General features: G+C 54.0%; 1 protein-coding gene across 4 annotated transcripts in view; it reads left to right on the top strand.

Moving 5' to 3' along the window:
• The window catches only part of SLC37A2 (solute carrier family 37 member 2), a 28,389-nt gene extending 16,128 nt beyond the window's left edge, over window positions 1–12,261 (top strand). For 2 of the 4 annotated variants that reach the window (XM_060404249.1, XM_012101850.5), the window contains exons 5-19: window positions 2,051–2,186; window positions 2,566–2,642; window positions 3,554–3,720; window positions 4,246–4,283; window positions 4,519–4,671; window positions 4,998–5,088; window positions 6,550–6,612; window positions 6,891–6,976; window positions 7,442–7,490; window positions 7,661–7,734; window positions 8,000–8,078; window positions 8,198–8,295; window positions 8,528–8,592; window positions 8,808–8,864; window positions 11,024–12,261. In XM_060404249.1, coding sequence (XP_060260232.1) covers window positions 2,051–2,186; window positions 2,566–2,642; window positions 3,554–3,720; window positions 4,246–4,283; window positions 4,519–4,671; window positions 4,998–5,088; window positions 6,550–6,612; window positions 6,891–6,976; window positions 7,442–7,490; window positions 7,661–7,734; window positions 8,000–8,078; window positions 8,198–8,295; window positions 8,528–8,592; window positions 8,808–8,835 — 1,204 coding nt within the window. In that variant the 3' untranslated portion in view covers window positions 8,836–8,864; window positions 11,024–12,261. The remainder of the gene's footprint in view (window positions 1–2,050; window positions 2,187–2,565; window positions 2,643–3,553; window positions 3,721–4,245; window positions 4,284–4,518; window positions 4,672–4,997; window positions 5,089–6,549; window positions 6,613–6,890; window positions 6,977–7,441; window positions 7,491–7,660; window positions 7,735–7,999; window positions 8,079–8,197; window positions 8,296–8,527; window positions 8,593–8,807; window positions 8,865–11,023) is intronic. The other 2 variants (XM_060404250.1, XM_027959561.3) reach the window with 1 other exon arrangement.
• Window positions 12,262–15,298: the final 3,037 nt, after the last annotated feature.

Consider the following 15,298-nt stretch of genomic DNA (forward strand, 5'->3'; position numbering starts at 1 on the left):
ACTATCACCCAGCCTGCTCCTTCACCTGGCTGACTCCCTCTCTTAGTAACTCTCCTGCAAAGGCCTTCCTGGATCTTCTTTTGAGTTTATTCACTCAGATGGCATGTCAGCAGTGTGGCTGGAATATGATCTGTCCTGGACAGGGGTCCTTTACGAATAACCCGAAAGCTGAAAGCCCAGCATGGCTTTTAAGTAGCAAGCATGATGTTTGTTCCCAGGAGTTCAGGGTGGCTGAGGCTGGGTACTACCTTTAGAGAGCTCACAGCCTAATGGAGTGACCGATACTTCAGCAGCTATGTTATAAACAGTGCGGTGGCTCTGAGACAGAGGTGGCTACGTACGGAGCTCCAAGGAGTCACTTTGTCTGAGCTGGGATTAGAAAAGAGGGGTCAGGAAAGGCTTCTTGGAGGAGATGACATTTGAACTGATGAAGAGAAATTGGACTTGACTCATTTAAAAAGACCCTGATGCTGGGAAGGATTGAAGGCTGGAGGAGAAGGGGACAACAGAGGATGAGATGGTGGCATGGCATCACCGACTCAATGGACATGAGTTTGGGTAAACTCCGGGAGTTGGTGATGGAGAGGGAGGCCTGGCATGCTATAGTCCATGGGATCACAAAGAGTCAGACACGACTGAGCGACCAGACTGAACTGAATACAGACAAGAGTCTTTCCCAGTGGCTCAGTGGGTAAAGAATCCACCTGCAAAAAATAAAAATTAAAAAAAAAAAAAAAAAAAGAATCCATCTGCAAGGCAAGAGACAAAGGAGACTCTGGTTTGATCCCTGGGTGGGGCAGATTTTCTCGAAGAGAAAATGGCAACCCTCTCCCACATTCTTGTCTAAAAAATTCCTTGGACAGAGGAGCCTGGGGGGCTACAGTCCACAGGGGGGCAGAAAGTTAGACATGACTGAGCATGCTCGCACAATGGAGTCATGGCTTGGTGAAATAAGGCAGGTGTAATTTGAAGCAGCATGACTGCACAGAGGGCAGGGGCTGGACTGGGGGACTCGCAACAGGCTCACCAGCGTGTAAAATGCAGGAGACAGGGCTGAAGAGTGAGGTCACTGTGTACTAGGCTGTGAGCACAGGAGAGCCGCTGAGTGGGTGGCTCAGTGGGTGTCATGTTCAGACCTACATGTCAGACAGATACTGACAGGCTGACGGAGGTGGACTTGAGGGAGAGAAGGGCTGATTGGCTTTTCTGGTAACTCAGGCAGTAAAGAATCTGCCTGCAGTGTGGAAGATCGCCTGGAGAAGTGAATGGCAACCCACTCCAGTATTCTTGCCCATGGACAGAGGATCCCAACTGGCTATAGTCCATGGGGTCACAAAGAGTTGGACACGACGGAGTGACTAACACTTCACTTCAGGGCTGACTAGCGGATCAAACTAAGGAACAGATTTGACAGTAGCTCCAGCTGGGCTTGGAGGAAAGCTTGAGTTAGAATGGTATTATTAATAGCGATGGAGAGAAATGATGCACTGGAGAGAAATAAGAGGAGCAGCAGGCAGGTCTTGGAGGTCACTTGTGGACGGTGGGCTGCAGGGACAGGAGACTGAAGTAGCTTGTTTCTGGCTTGAGTGGCCAAACGTGGGGGTGCCATCCAGTCCACTGAGGGGCACAGACACGGGGCAGGGTCTGCGAGGGAGGCAGAGGAGTCCAGTCTTTGGAGTTGTTGATTAGCAGCTGTTTGGGAGGCACCGCAGTCAGGATGTCCAGAAGCAATGTGGATATGATCCTGGGAGAAAGTTCAGGGCTGTAGACATACAGCTGGGCCATGTATGTGTACCTACGTGGCAGGTAAAACCATAAAGGTGATGCAAGAGAAAATGCATGAGATGGACTGGTCAGCCAAGGGGGAAGAGGGTCATGGGGATGCTACAGAGGCCACTTTGCCAGGCACATTGCGAGGCCCGTCATCAAACAAAGCAGAGGTGCCTAGTGGCAACACAGACGTCCCTGGTGGGGCCCCAGGGGAGCCAGGAGGCGGGGGGCAGGGATGCGAGGTAGCGGAGATTAACCACGAATCCAACTCTCTCTGCAGTGGCATTTTTGGGGAGCGGCTCCCCCTCCGGTACTACCTCACAGCTGGAATGCTGCTCAGCGGCCTTTTCACCTCACTGTTTGGCCTTGGGTATTTCTGGAACATCCACGTGCTCTGGTACTTTGTGCTGGTGCAGGTACGAGCCTCCTCCGTCTTGCACTCGGGCTTCTGTTCCTGCACAGAAGGATCATAGAGGCTGTGAGTCCTTCCAAGCCGCTCCAGGTCACGGCAGATCCCGACTCAGGCTCCTTTATCACAGTTCGGGGTCCCCTGCCCATAGCCAGGGTGGCCTCACCAGCTCAGGGAGTCTGCACTGAGCATCAGCCTGAGGTCCCTGGAAGAGCCTGTGAGGCCCAGTCTCTACTGTGGGGACCTCGGGTCAGAGGGGCATCAGCTGGTGGGTGTGTGCACGCATGTGAAGGAACGGGGTGCATAGTGTGGATTCTGGAGGGCTCCCCATCCCAGAGGCTGCACCACTCAGTCCAGGGGCCTCTGTCCCCCCACTTTCCCTGTAGATCTTCAATGGACTTGTGCAGACCACGGGCTGGCCCGCCGTGGTGAGCTGCGTGGGCAACTGGTTCGGGAAGGGCAAGTGAGTGTGACCAGGGAGGAGGGTGGGCATTGCCTGGGGGTGCTGGGCTGGTGTGGGGGCAGGAGGTCCCTTGTGGCCTCTGATACAATTTTAGGAACAAAGATTAGAAATAAGTCTCCGTCCTGCTGACTTTCACAGGCTGGAATACAAACGTTTTAGTGACTAGAAGCAGTGACTTTTTTCATTGCTGAGGTTTTAATCCTTAAAACCTGCCATCTTCATTATGCCTTTTCCTCATAATAGATGAATTTCCATTTTGCATGAAGACAAAAATGAAGCCTATAAAACTCTGTGTGTGTATATATATAAATACATATACCCATATATTTTTAATGCATATATATGTATATGTCTTATATATTTATTTATTTTTCCCTTGAACTGGCTTTTGTGCAAAAAATAAAGTTTCTTTTGGGCAGAGTTTCTCAGCCCTGGCACTGTTAACACTGTGGGCTACATTTGGGGCTGTGTAATTCTTTGTTGAGGGGCCATCCTACACACTGTAGCATTTAGCAGCCTCTACCTGCTAGACACCACCAGCACACTCTGGGCTGGATCACCAGAACTCTCCGGACAGTGTCCATGTCCCCTGGGGGCAATCACCCTTAGCTGAGGCCCTCAGAGACACAGCCTCAGGGCAAGAGAAGAAAGGGTGGGGCTGCGGCCCTGGGACGGAGGGGAGGCAGGTCTTGCTCAGGGAGCTGGCTGGGGAGCAGGGCACCGCAGGCCTGGCTGCCACTCACTTGATGCCAGCCAGCCCTGCCCCTCCTCCCCGACTGGGGTCTTCGGGCACAGAGGCTGCAGGCAGCCAGCTGTTCGCACTTGGCCGGGGCGGTCTCCGTGAGCCCGGGGCTTCTCTTCTTACCTTTCCTGCTCTTGCCTCCCTGCCTCCCTCCCCGCCTCCCCTCCAGGCGGGGGCTCATCATGGGCATCTGGAACTCCCACACATCCGTGGGCAACATCCTGGGCTCCCTGCTGGCTGGCGTGTGGGTGGATCAGCAGTGGGGCCTGTCCTTCGTGGTGCCCGGCGTCATCACTGCCATCATGGGCATCATCACCTTCTTCTTCCTCATCGAATGTGAGTGGACCCCTCTCCCTCCATCCCCACGGAGCCAGAGCGAAGCCTCCCAGTTAGGTTCTGGGAGAAGGAGGCTGGTCCCGTGGGAGTCGCGGGGTTGGAGGCCTAGATGTGTGACTCAGAGGACAGCCTGTCTGAGTCTTGATTTCTCACGTGGGACACCTGCTTTCCTGGGCTGTGGAGAGTGTCTGTGAGACGTATGTCAGGATGCCCAGAAAATGCTGGCTCCTCTCAGCCTGACGCCGGGGAAGTGGGTTGGACAGCACCCTCTCCATGCTTGCTGCTTTTTTCCTGGCTCCCTGACAGATGGCCCCTGGGGTCATGGCCACGGTCACTTGTAAGCAAAAGAACGAAAGTCCACGAGGCTCTCGTGGTTAGGAGACCCAGGCCTCGAAGGTGGTCTCCGGAGCCCCGGCTCCCTCGTGCTGGAAACTCCATGGGCCCCTTTGCGGGTGTGGTGGTCACATGTCGTGCAGGGTGAGGGCCTGGTCTGCTGGCAAGCTTCTTAGAAGGTTTTCCTTTCAGACCCTGAAGACGTGGACTGCTCCCCGCCTCAGCACCACGTGAGTGTGGCCCCCAGCCCCACTCCACTGGGGGCTGGTCCCAGAGAGGCCTGGGGAGTTGAGGAGGGGCCTGTGGGTCCCAAGTTGGGCCCGTGGGTGGCTCCCTGGCAGGTGGTGAGTCCGGTCCAGGAGGGGAGTGCATACCTCATGCAGCTCATCTCACGTGGGTTGTCCCTCTAGCTGGTGGGGGAGCGGTATGTGGACGTGCCCCCAGTGAGGGCTCTTCTCTGCTCAGGGTAATCCAGAAGAGAGCCAAGACCACCCCGAGGACCCCGCAAACGGACCCAGCTGTAACAAAGAGAGCAGCCTGGAGTCAGCTGTCACCTGCTCCAAGGAAGCAAGCGCTCAGCCTTCCGCCATCAGCTTCTTCGGGGCCCTGCGCATCCCGGTGAGTCATCTGTGGACCAGAAGGAAGAGAGAGGCTCTCTAGATTTTTCTGTTGGGTGTCAGGGGATGGGGACACTCAGGGTGATCCATGGTGTTTGGAGTTTCTTTACGAGCGACACTTAGGGCAGGGGCCCTCCTGGGGAGGGTATTGTGGCCGGACATCACCCTAGCATTCAGGCAGCAGGCATGTTGCTGTACCTGAAACTGGAGGTGTTCTAGAGGCTGCTCCGTGTGGTGGGCGGTGGAAAGTGCTGGCACAGGGCTCGGAGGCCGCAGGCCCCAGGCTGTCCTGCCCACCTTCCCATCTGCCCTCTGCTGTGCTCCCAGGGCGTGGTCGAGTTCTCCTTGTGTCTGCTCTTCGCCAAGCTGGTCAGTTACACCTTCCTCTACTGGCTGCCCCTGTACATTTCCAATGTGGGTGAGTACACGGGGAAGAAGAGGGGATATAGGAGCAGGGGGGCCTCCAAGGAAGAAACCCGCCACTTACGCTTATGACTTCATGAGTAGGCAGGATTTCTGCTGATCCTCTCCTAGCACAGAAGGAAAATTTTTTCTTTCATGGGAAGCTAAATTTTGCAGTCCCTGACTGATTCCAGCCACTTTTCCTCACTTGGCACTCAGTCGAGCTTAGGAACTCAAGTCCTCTCTAACGTCTACTCCGGCCTCAAGTGAAACCCCACTTCAGGCCCATTGGCTCATAGATGGGTGGGATCGGAGGGTCCTGGAGAAACGGTCTGCCTTCTGAATGCCTGCAGGAGTCTCTCAAGCCTCCCCCAGCCCAAGGAAGAGGGCCTGACGAGCTGCCCTCACTGCTGGTAGCCTGGTGGGAAACACCATTCTCTTCCCAGGGGCTGCCAGGATACTTGGGTCATTGATGCCCAGTGCCTAGGTCTGCTGGGCTGCCCACCTTGTGGTCTTCCTGTCTCCTGCCTCTGTCCCTGCCCAAGGATGGACAGATGAGGAGAGGTCACTTCTGTGGTTAGAAAAGGATGTTTATGTCCTCCCGTCCTGGGCCTCTGGTTTTCCCCAGGTGGGGCTGCTCTATTAAGGAACAGCTCTGCCCCCAGAGCCCAGAGCCCCAGAGCCCCAGAGCCCTGCCAGGGTCAAGGACCTCTCAGCAGGACCACCGGCCTGCCTCCAGGGCCCTGGGGGAACAAGCTGCGGTCCACACGGTACACTGGGCCACAGGATGCCATTTGGATGAGTCAGGGCCAAATCTCAAGTCGTAACCTGCCCCCTCCCACCCTCATCCTGTTTGCAACTGAGGGGCCTCCCCCAAAGACAGGGCTAGCGCCAGGGCGGCCCTGTGGACACTGATTCTTTGTTCTGTGGCCTTGATGCTGGCTACAGAGCGTGAGTCAACCTTGAGGGCTGGGCTGCCAGTCATGCTGCTGGGCGTCCCTCTTTCTAATCCCAGGGCAAGGTCAGGGGCCTGAGGTGCCCATTTTCCCAGTGAGCTTCCTTCCTGTTTATCAGTAGGGACTTCAGAAGGAGGTGACAAGCTCCTGTGTGGGCATACTGCTCCACCAGGGGCGGGCAGGCATGTGGCTGGACGGGCTGAGGCTCAGACAGCACTGGGGTGCACCCCGGTGGGACAGGGTCCTTGGGGGCCAGATCCCTGTGCTCTCGGAGGTCAAGGCCATCCGACAGGGGAAGAAGGTAGTACGGGCCTGGGGGCCAGAAAGGGTGTCCCGTCCCAAACTGCTGCAGACTCACCTGTGACCTAAGCCAGTCGCTTCCCTCAAGGCCCCCCACTCCTTCCTGCGAAGAAGTGGGCAATGATCCCGGACTGGGAGTCTGCCCGGACGCTTACAGCAGTGGCCCTCCACGCTGTCTGCCCTGAGTCCCCAGGTCTGAGCATGTGCTTCGTATTCCACAGTTCACTTCAGTGCCAAAGAGGCTGGGGACCTGTCCACGCTGTTCGATGTTGGTGGCATCATAGGTAAGGCCATGCCCTGCCGTGCCTATCAGCTGGATCCACCTCTTCTCCTGTCGGGTTGCAGAGAGAAGGGACAGGTTCCCGTGGGATGTGACCTAGGCAGGTGGCCTCAGAGGGAAAAGGTGGCATCCTGCCCAGGTGGCCCTGGGTACAGGGACAATTGCAGAGGGGGACAGTCTGCTGGCCTGGGGTGCCCCGGTCAGGCTCATGCTGGGTGGACTGCTGGGGCGGTGCTCGGGGGTGCCTGTGCCTGGGGCGGCAGTGTGCACATTGTATTCCAGGCGGCATCTTGGCGGGGCTCGTCTCTGACTACATCAATGGCAGGGCCACCACCTGCTGCGTCATGCTGATCTTAGCTGCCCCCATGGTGCGTAGAACCTCAAGGTTGAGGGCCCGGAGCTGTGTGCACGCCCGGGCATCACACACACACACCCGTCTCTTTGCATGTGTGCGGCCCTGTGCACGGCCAGGGGAGGAGAAGCCAGGATCAGCACAGGGAAAGGGATCCACACTGAGAATTTTGGAAAAGGGCTAGTGGCTCTTCGACCTCAGTTAGAGCGGGGAATGTCAGCTGCTAAACTTCCTGACCAAGGAAAGAATAAGAGGCTGAGGTTTGATAGGAGAGGAAACTTCTGGGGCAAAGCGAAACAACGGATTACTGCGTGTTAGACCCTGCCTCCCTGGGACACTTGAGGACCAAGAGGCCAGGGTATGAGAGGAAAGAAGGGAAAGCGGGCTTCTGGGGTCTCTAGTCTTCTGGGCTCCAGGCTAATGGAGGCAGCCCACGGGGAAGCCAGCGTGTGAGCCTGCCCCCCTGCTTCTCCTCTCTCAGATGTTCCTGTACAACCACGTTGGCCAGAGAGGAATCGGCATCTCCATAGGTGGGGAGCTGGCGCTGCCCTGGGGACCACACGAGGCTGGCTTGGGGGCACGGTGGGCAGCCTGGGGAAGTGGAGGTTCTTGGCCTGGAGCCTGGGGGACTCACCCGCTTTGGGGCAGAGGATGATGGTGGCCTCTCCTCTCTAACTGGTCGTCTCCATCACCACCTCAGTCATGCTGCTTATCTGTGGAGCCCTGGTCAATGGCCCTTACGCGCTCATCACCACCGCTGTCTCGGCTGACCTGGTAAGCAGGGCCACCTTGGGGCCTGGGCAGGGCCTCTGTCTCCAGGCTCATCTTCCCCACGTCTTTCCCCTTCTCCCAGCCTCCAGAGACGAGATCCTCAAAGTCCTTCACAGTCCACCCTGGTTCCCTGTTTCTTCCCAACTCCAAGCCCTCATCGCTCCCTTTCCCCGAGCCAGCCGCTTTCTCAGTCCTGGTCCTGCTCAGGGCGCTGCCTCTTAGCTCGGCCCCCACCCCAACCCACCCCAACTCTGCTGTCTCTCTCCAGGGGACGCACAAGAGCCTGAAGGGCAACGCCAAGGCGCTGTCCACTGTCACAGCCATCATCGACGGCACTGGATCCATAGGTCTGTAACTTTCACCCTGGGCTCTCCCAACAGACCCCCGAGGCTGGTCTTGGGCAGAGTTTAGGATGCAGGGCAGGGCCCCTGCTCTGGGCCCTTCTCCAACACTGTGCTCCGCATAGGTGCGGCTCTGGGGCCTCTGTTGGCTGGGCTCATATCCCCCACGGGCTGGAACAATGTCTTCTACATGCTCATCGCTGCCGACGTCCTGGCCTGCTTGGTAAGAGTCTGGGGGCACACAGATGGGTAGTGGGAGGGTCCCCTCCTGCAGGCCTGGAATCTGGGGCTCCAAAGGGTCCGGACGATGAGGACCGCTTCCTTTGCACGAAGCACTCTGCCTCCCATGGGTGACCGCCTGCGGAATGGCACCACTGTGAACAGCCAGCCCAGCGGTCACCCAGCGTTAGGGACTGGTGCTCCATGATCGTGCCTCCCTCCCCTCCTCCCCCTAGCTCCTCTGCCGGTTGGTGTACAAAGAGATCCTGGCCTGGAAGTCATCCCTGGGCAAAGACAAAGGGTAAGTCCTGCAGAGAGAGTGCTGGAGCCCTGTCCACCTGGCCTCACTCCTCCTGGGAGTGAAATCCATTGCTTGGGGGCTCTGCACAGAGTCTGAGCCCAGCTCCAGCCCAGACCTCAGGGATGCGGCCTGCGGACCCCGAACGTGCTCCGTGAGCCCCGGCCCAGCCCCCAGCTCCACTAACCTGTCGTCTGTTGTCCCGTGTGTCTCCATAGCTCTAATGTGGCCCTAACCCACGCGTGATAGTCTTTTCCTCAAGTCCCATGACTTTTGTGAGTATTTCCTTCAAGTCTGTGACTACTGTGCTCTTAAGAGTGCATGCAAAGCCTCTCTCTCCTCCAGTGTGATTTTTCTGATTTTCCTGACTTTTCTGACTTTCGCTTTTTCCTTGGGGGCCAGTTCCAAAGATTCGGACTCTGGGCTGAATATGGTGCTTAGGAAGTATTTCCTCAGAGGCCAGAGCTGCTGGGAAGATCGGCAGCCTCTCCTTACGGAGAGTGACAGGGTTTGGGACGGACCCCGTCCCCCAGGACAGAGGAGATGGTGTCTGGGGAAATAGTTTTTCCTCTGAACTCGGACGCTGAGCTGTCTGAACCTCCCAGAGTTCAGAAGCCGAGGGTGTCTGGCCTATCTACCTGGGGTATGCAGAAAAAAAGCAAATGCCAAGCGAAGCCTCTGGAACAAAACCCCAAGCTGACCTGAGGTGCGGTCTGCCTGTCGCCCAGAGGTGGTGGGTGCAGAGGTGGCTCAGACAGGCTCACGGCTGAGGCTGGGCGTGAGAGGCTGGGCCGCGCAGCTGGTGCTGAGCCTGGGAATATTCTCTTGCCACCTTTCTGGCTTTCCTTAGGAAGCTCTTGCTCGTGAGAAGCGGCCTGAGCGATGGACCTGGTCTGCATGGTAAACGTGAGGAAGAACCCGCTGGGGGCCTGGGAACCAGCACCATATCTGGGGAGGCACTTCCCTTTAAGGAAGGCGTCATCCTGGCTCAGGGAGAGCAACCCGCAGGGCAGGAGGCATCAGCGGGGTCTCTGTCCTGCCCTGCCCTGGAGGGGGAGCAGAGGATGGCACCTCAAGACCAGTGCTGCTTCCACCTGCTGCCCCCCGCACCCCAGGCCAGGCCTGCGGGGACCCGGGGAGGAGAGGGACTGAGGCAGGAGGGGAGGAGAGGGACTGAGGCAGGAGGGGAGGAGAGGGACTGAGGCAGGAGGGGAGGAGAGGGACTGAGGCAGGAGGGGAGGAAAGGGACTGAGGCAGGAGGGGAGGAGAGGGACTGAGGCAGGAGGGGAGGAGAGGGACTGAGGCAGGAGGGGAGGAAAGGGACTGAGGCAGGAGGGAAGGAGAGGGACTGAGCCAGGAGGGGAGGAGAATGATGCATAGTGAGCATCCGCTCTGGCCATTGACTTGAGTCCATCTAGCCGTACTGGCATCCCTCTCAGCAGCCCTGAGAGGCTCAGAGCTCACGGGACACACCTCAGGCCTTTAGGTCATCCCAGCAGAGCCCACCTTTGGACCTAGGTGTGCGAGTTCACTGCCATCTGCATCGTCAGCGGGTCTTTCTCTGAGGAAGGCCTGTGTCGGGGGCACGGAGGCTCAGAGCCAGGCCTCCGCACCAGAAACCCTGGCCAGTCCTGACTTCTCTGCTCGCCTGCTTCTGTCCAGCCTTGGCACCTTCTCCGAATGTCCGCGTCCTTGTGTGTCCAGTGGAGGTGCTCGTTCCTAAATATCTGATTGGGTTGGTCTCAGGCTGAGACACGCTGGGATAAAATGTGACATGGCTTTGCAAAGCTGTCAGACGTGGTACAAACACTGAAGTTTTTTAAAACATGATTCTGGCTTGGTGCTCCCTGCTGAAGAGGTGACGGGGAGCCCTAATGGCAATGAATGGGATGAAAAGCAATTATTGGATTGGCCAAAAAGTTCATTCGGGTTTTTCCGTACAATGTTACCTGTTCAGTTCAGTCGCTGAGTCGTGTCCGACTCTTTGTGACCCCATGGACTGCAGCACGCCAAGCTTCCCTGTCCATCACCGACTCCTGGAATTTGCTCCAACTCCTGTCCATTGAGTCAGTGATGCCATCCAATCATCTCATCCTCTGTTGTCCCCTTCTCCTCCTGCCTTCAATTTTACCCAGCATTAGGGTCTTTTCTAATGAGTTAGTTCTTTGCATCAGATGGCCAAAGTATTGGAGCTTTAGCATCAGTCCTTTCAGTGAATGTTCAGGACTGATTTCCTTTAGGATTAACCAGTTTGATCTCCCTCAAATGATGTTATGGGGAAACCCAAACTAACTTTTTGGCCAGGCTAGTATTAAGGGACCCAGTATTAAGGCAAGGGGACTTGCCTTCCCTGTTCCCACTGTTGGGACGGGAGCCACCACTTGTTAACCTGTGTCTCATCTTCTCTTCCACTGCCTCTGTCTTCCTCATGCAGGTATAGAGAAATGTGAGGCCCCTGATCAGAGCAGAAACATGGAGGGACTTTGCCGGGTCCCAAAGTGCCCCCCCACACCACACAGATGGCTGAGGCAAAAAGCCCCTTGACCCAGCACCAGCCAGCCCAGCCCGCGAGGCTTCCAAGGGCTAGGAGATGCTCCACGGGAAAGGACCGCCAAGTTCGAGGACATGGAAAACTCAAGGGCCTTGTTGGAGAATGGAGGGAATGCAGAGTGCTCACCATCCTGAAAAGGCATCTTGAGACCAAAACAAAACGCTCAGGCAGCTCCGTGCCATCAGTGGATCAGCTTATTACAGGGTCACTTAACAGGATGGGATAAGCTGGACAGCGATCTGGGAGCACCCTCATGCCACCCAGGGGCTGTACGGACGATTCTATGGCTAACCTGGGGGACGAGGAGGCAGGACATGCATTCCTAAGTGAAAATTTATGAACACGTAACCAGTCTTGTGGGTGCTGGGAACATGTCAGAGATTTCCATCATTGCTTGGGGACTAACAGAGCATAGAAGCTACCTGATCCTAATGGTTATTAAACAGGGCAATGATTCAGCATACCGTACAGTCCTGAGTAGGCCCAGTGGAAGGAGAGGAGAGACTGTGAAGATCCCTGATGATGTCAGTTTCGCTGATCCAGGCCTGAATTCTGGAGACCGTGGGCCGGAGGGATTGGGGCTGAGGGCTGTCAGCGTTTTGGTACGAGGAGGGGTCTGCTCAGACTCTTTCTTGTTCAAATTCCAAGATGGATAGCCGAGGTTTGATGAGGCCAAGGCCTGGAAAGAGTGTGTCTCTCCTTCTCACGTTAAACTGGAACATCTGTAATCAGCCTCTACCTGAAAGTGTGTATTTCGGAGCCACCAGACCTCTCCTTGTCCCTTATGTCCACAAGCCTGTCTCTCCATGTGTTTCCCTGCATTGGCACCCCTGCTTCTACCCTCCATCTGATCCTGTTTCTAACTTCTGACCCATTTTGATTAAAACATTGCTGTATCCTCCAGGGACCAGGGAGAGGCAGGGCGGGGTGAGGGTGTCACTCCCAGGCGTGGCCAGCCCCTGAGTGTGAGGGCACCTTGCCTCACTCTTGTCCCAGCCCTCTGTGTCCCCAGGGCAGATGGCTTATCAGGGCAGTGCTCTTGGGGAAGTGTGTAGGGCGGTGGGGCGGGGTGGGGCATGACCCAAAGTCCCAGTATGTTATTAAATATTTTGATAATGAAATGCCAGTGGTTACTGAGTGCTCACTTTGGCCACCCTGAACCCTTGGGTCTGCCGGGCAAGCTCTTGGCATCTCTGTCTGCCCTCTGACACTGCCCATCAGCCCCTGTGCCAATGTGTGTTGCCAGCTGCTCCTGTGCTTATTGGGGATCATGTGGGCTATTTGGCACAGCATCCCAGGACCTCGGAGCGGTGTGCTGGGTGCTCCAAACTGGGGTGCTCATGGCAGCCGTGCCAAGAGGAGGCCGTTCAGTCAGTTCAGTTGCGCAGTTGTGTCCGACTCTTTGTGACCCCGTGGACTGTAGCACACCAGGCTTCCGTGTCCATCACCAACTCCCGGAGCTTGCTCAAACTCAGGTCCATTGAATCAGTGATGCCATCCAACCATCTCATCCTCTGTCATCCCCTTCTCTTCCTACCTCAATCTTTTCCAGCATCAGGGGTTTTTTTTTTCCAATGAGTCAGTTATTTGCTTCAGGTGGCCATAGTATTGAAACTTCAGCTTCAGCATCAGTCCTTTCAATGAATATTCAGGACTGATTTCCTTTAGGATTGACTGGTTTGATCTCCTTGGAGTCCAAGGGACTCTCGAGTCTTCTCTCCAACATTACGGTTCAAAAGCATCCATTCTTCGGTGCTCAGCTTTCCTTATGGTCCAACTCTCACATTCATACATGACTACTGGAAAAACCATAGCTTTGACTACACAGACCTTTGCTAGCAAAGTAATGTCTCTGCTTTTTAATATGCTGTCTAGGTTGGTCATAACTTTTCCTCCAAGGAGTAAGCGTCTTTTAATTTCATGGCTACAGTCACCACCTGCAGTGATTTTGGAGCCCAAGAAAATAAAGTCTCTCACTGTTTCCATTGTTTCCTCATCTATTTGGCATGAGGTGATGGGACTGGATGCCATGATCTTCATTTACTGAATGTTGAGTTTTAAGCCATTTTTTTTCACTCTCCTCTTTCACTTTTATCAAGAGGTGCTTTAGTTCTGCCATAAGGATGGTGTCATCTGCCTATCTGAGGTTATTGATACTTCTCCCAGTAATCCTGATTCCAGCTTGTGCTTCATTCAGCCTGGCATTTAGCATGATGTACTCTGCATGTAAGTTAAATAAGCAGAGTGACAACATAAAGCCTTTGTGTACTCCTTTCCTCAGCAGTGGGGATACTGATAACCCAAGGGTATGCCTGGAGGCTAGTTCATTCTTTGGCTACAAATTCCTCCACACTGAGACAGGTTGTATACACACCAGTGGTGACAAATAGTAAGTCTCAAACTACTAAGACTCACTCTGGCTTGAAAAGCGGGAGCCAGTTGAAATGTCTTTTTTTCTTGGGGATGGTCTTGCTCCCTCAAGACCATCCCCAAGAAAAAGAAATGCAAAAGAGCAAAATGGCTGTCTGGGGAGGCCTTACAAATAGCTGTGAAAGGGAGAGAAGCAAAAAGCAAAGGAGAAAAGGAAAGATATAACCATTTGAATGCAGAGTTCCAAAGAATAGCAAGGAAAGATAAGAAAGTCTTCCTCAGCGATCAATGCAAAGAAACAGAGGAAAACAACAGAATGGGAAAGACTAGAGATCTCTTCAAGAAAATTAGAGACACCAAGGAAATATTTCATGCAAAGATGGGCTCAAAAAAGGACATAAATGGTAGGGAGCTAATAGAAGCAGAGGATATTAAGAAGAGGTGGCAAGAATACACAGAAGAACTGTACAAAAAAGATCTTCACGACCAAGATAATCACGATGGTGTGATCATTCACCTAGAGCCAGACATCCTGGAATGTGAAGTCAAGTGGGCCTTAGAAAGCATCACTATGAACAAAGCTAGTGGAGGTGATGGAATTCCAGTGGAGCTATTTCAAATCCTAAAAGATGATGCTGTGAAAGTGCTGCACTCAACATGCCAGCAAATCTGGAAAACTCAGCAGTGGCCACAGGACTGGAAAAGGTCAGTTTTCATTCCAATCCCTAAGAAAGGTAATGCCAAAGAATGCTCAAACTACCGCACAATTGCAGTCATCTCACATGCTAGTAAAGTAATGCTCAAAATTCTCCAAGCCAGGCTTCAGCAATACGTGAACCATGAACTTCCAGATGTTCAAGCTGGTTTTAGAAGACAGAGGAACCAGAGATCAAATTGCCAACATCTGCTGGATCATGGGAAAAGCAAGAGAGTTCCAGAAAAACATCTATTTCTGCTTTATTGACTATGCCAAAGCCTTTGACTGTGTGGATCACAATAAACTGTGGAAAATTCGGAAAGAGATGGGACTACCAACTATCTGATCTGCCTCTTGAGAAATTTGTGTGCAGGTCAGGAAGCAACAGTTAGAACTGGACATGGAACAACAGACTGGTTCCAAATAGGAAAAGGAGTACGTTAAAGCTATATATTGTCACCCTGCTTATTTAACTTACATGCAGAGTACATCATGAGAAATGCTGGGCTGGATGAAGCACAAGCTGGAATCAAGATTGCTGGGAGAAATATCAATCACCTCAGATATGCAGATGACACCACCCTTATGGCAGAAAGTGAAGAAGAACTAAAGAGCCTCTTGATGAAACTGAGAGAGGAGAGTGAAAAAGTTGGTTTAAAGCTCAACATTCAGAAAACTAAGATCATGGCATCCAGTCCCATCACTTCATGGGAAATAGATGGAGAAACAGTGGAAACAGTGTCAGACTTTATTTTGGGGGGCTCCAAAATCACTGTAGATGGTGACTGCAGCCATGAAATGAAAAGACGCTTACTCCTTGGAAGAAAAGTTATGACCAACCTAGACAGCATATTCAAAAGCAGAGGCATTACTTTGCCAACAAAGGTCCATCTAGTCAAGGCTATGGTTTTTCCAGTGGTCATGTATGGATGTAAGAGTTGGACTATAAAGAAAGCTGAGCGCTGAAGAATTGATGCTTTTGAACTGTGGGGTTGGAGAAGACTCTTGAGTCCGTTGCACTGCAAGGAGATCCAACCAATCCATCCTAAAGGAAATCAATCCTGAGTGTTCACTGGAAGGACTGATGTTGA

Source organism: Ovis aries, chromosome 21 (assembly GCF_016772045.2).
Source record: "Ovis aries strain OAR_USU_Benz2616 breed Rambouillet chromosome 21, ARS-UI_Ramb_v3.0, whole genome shotgun sequence".
Lineage (NCBI taxonomy): Eukaryota > Metazoa > Chordata > Mammalia > Artiodactyla > Bovidae > Ovis > Ovis aries.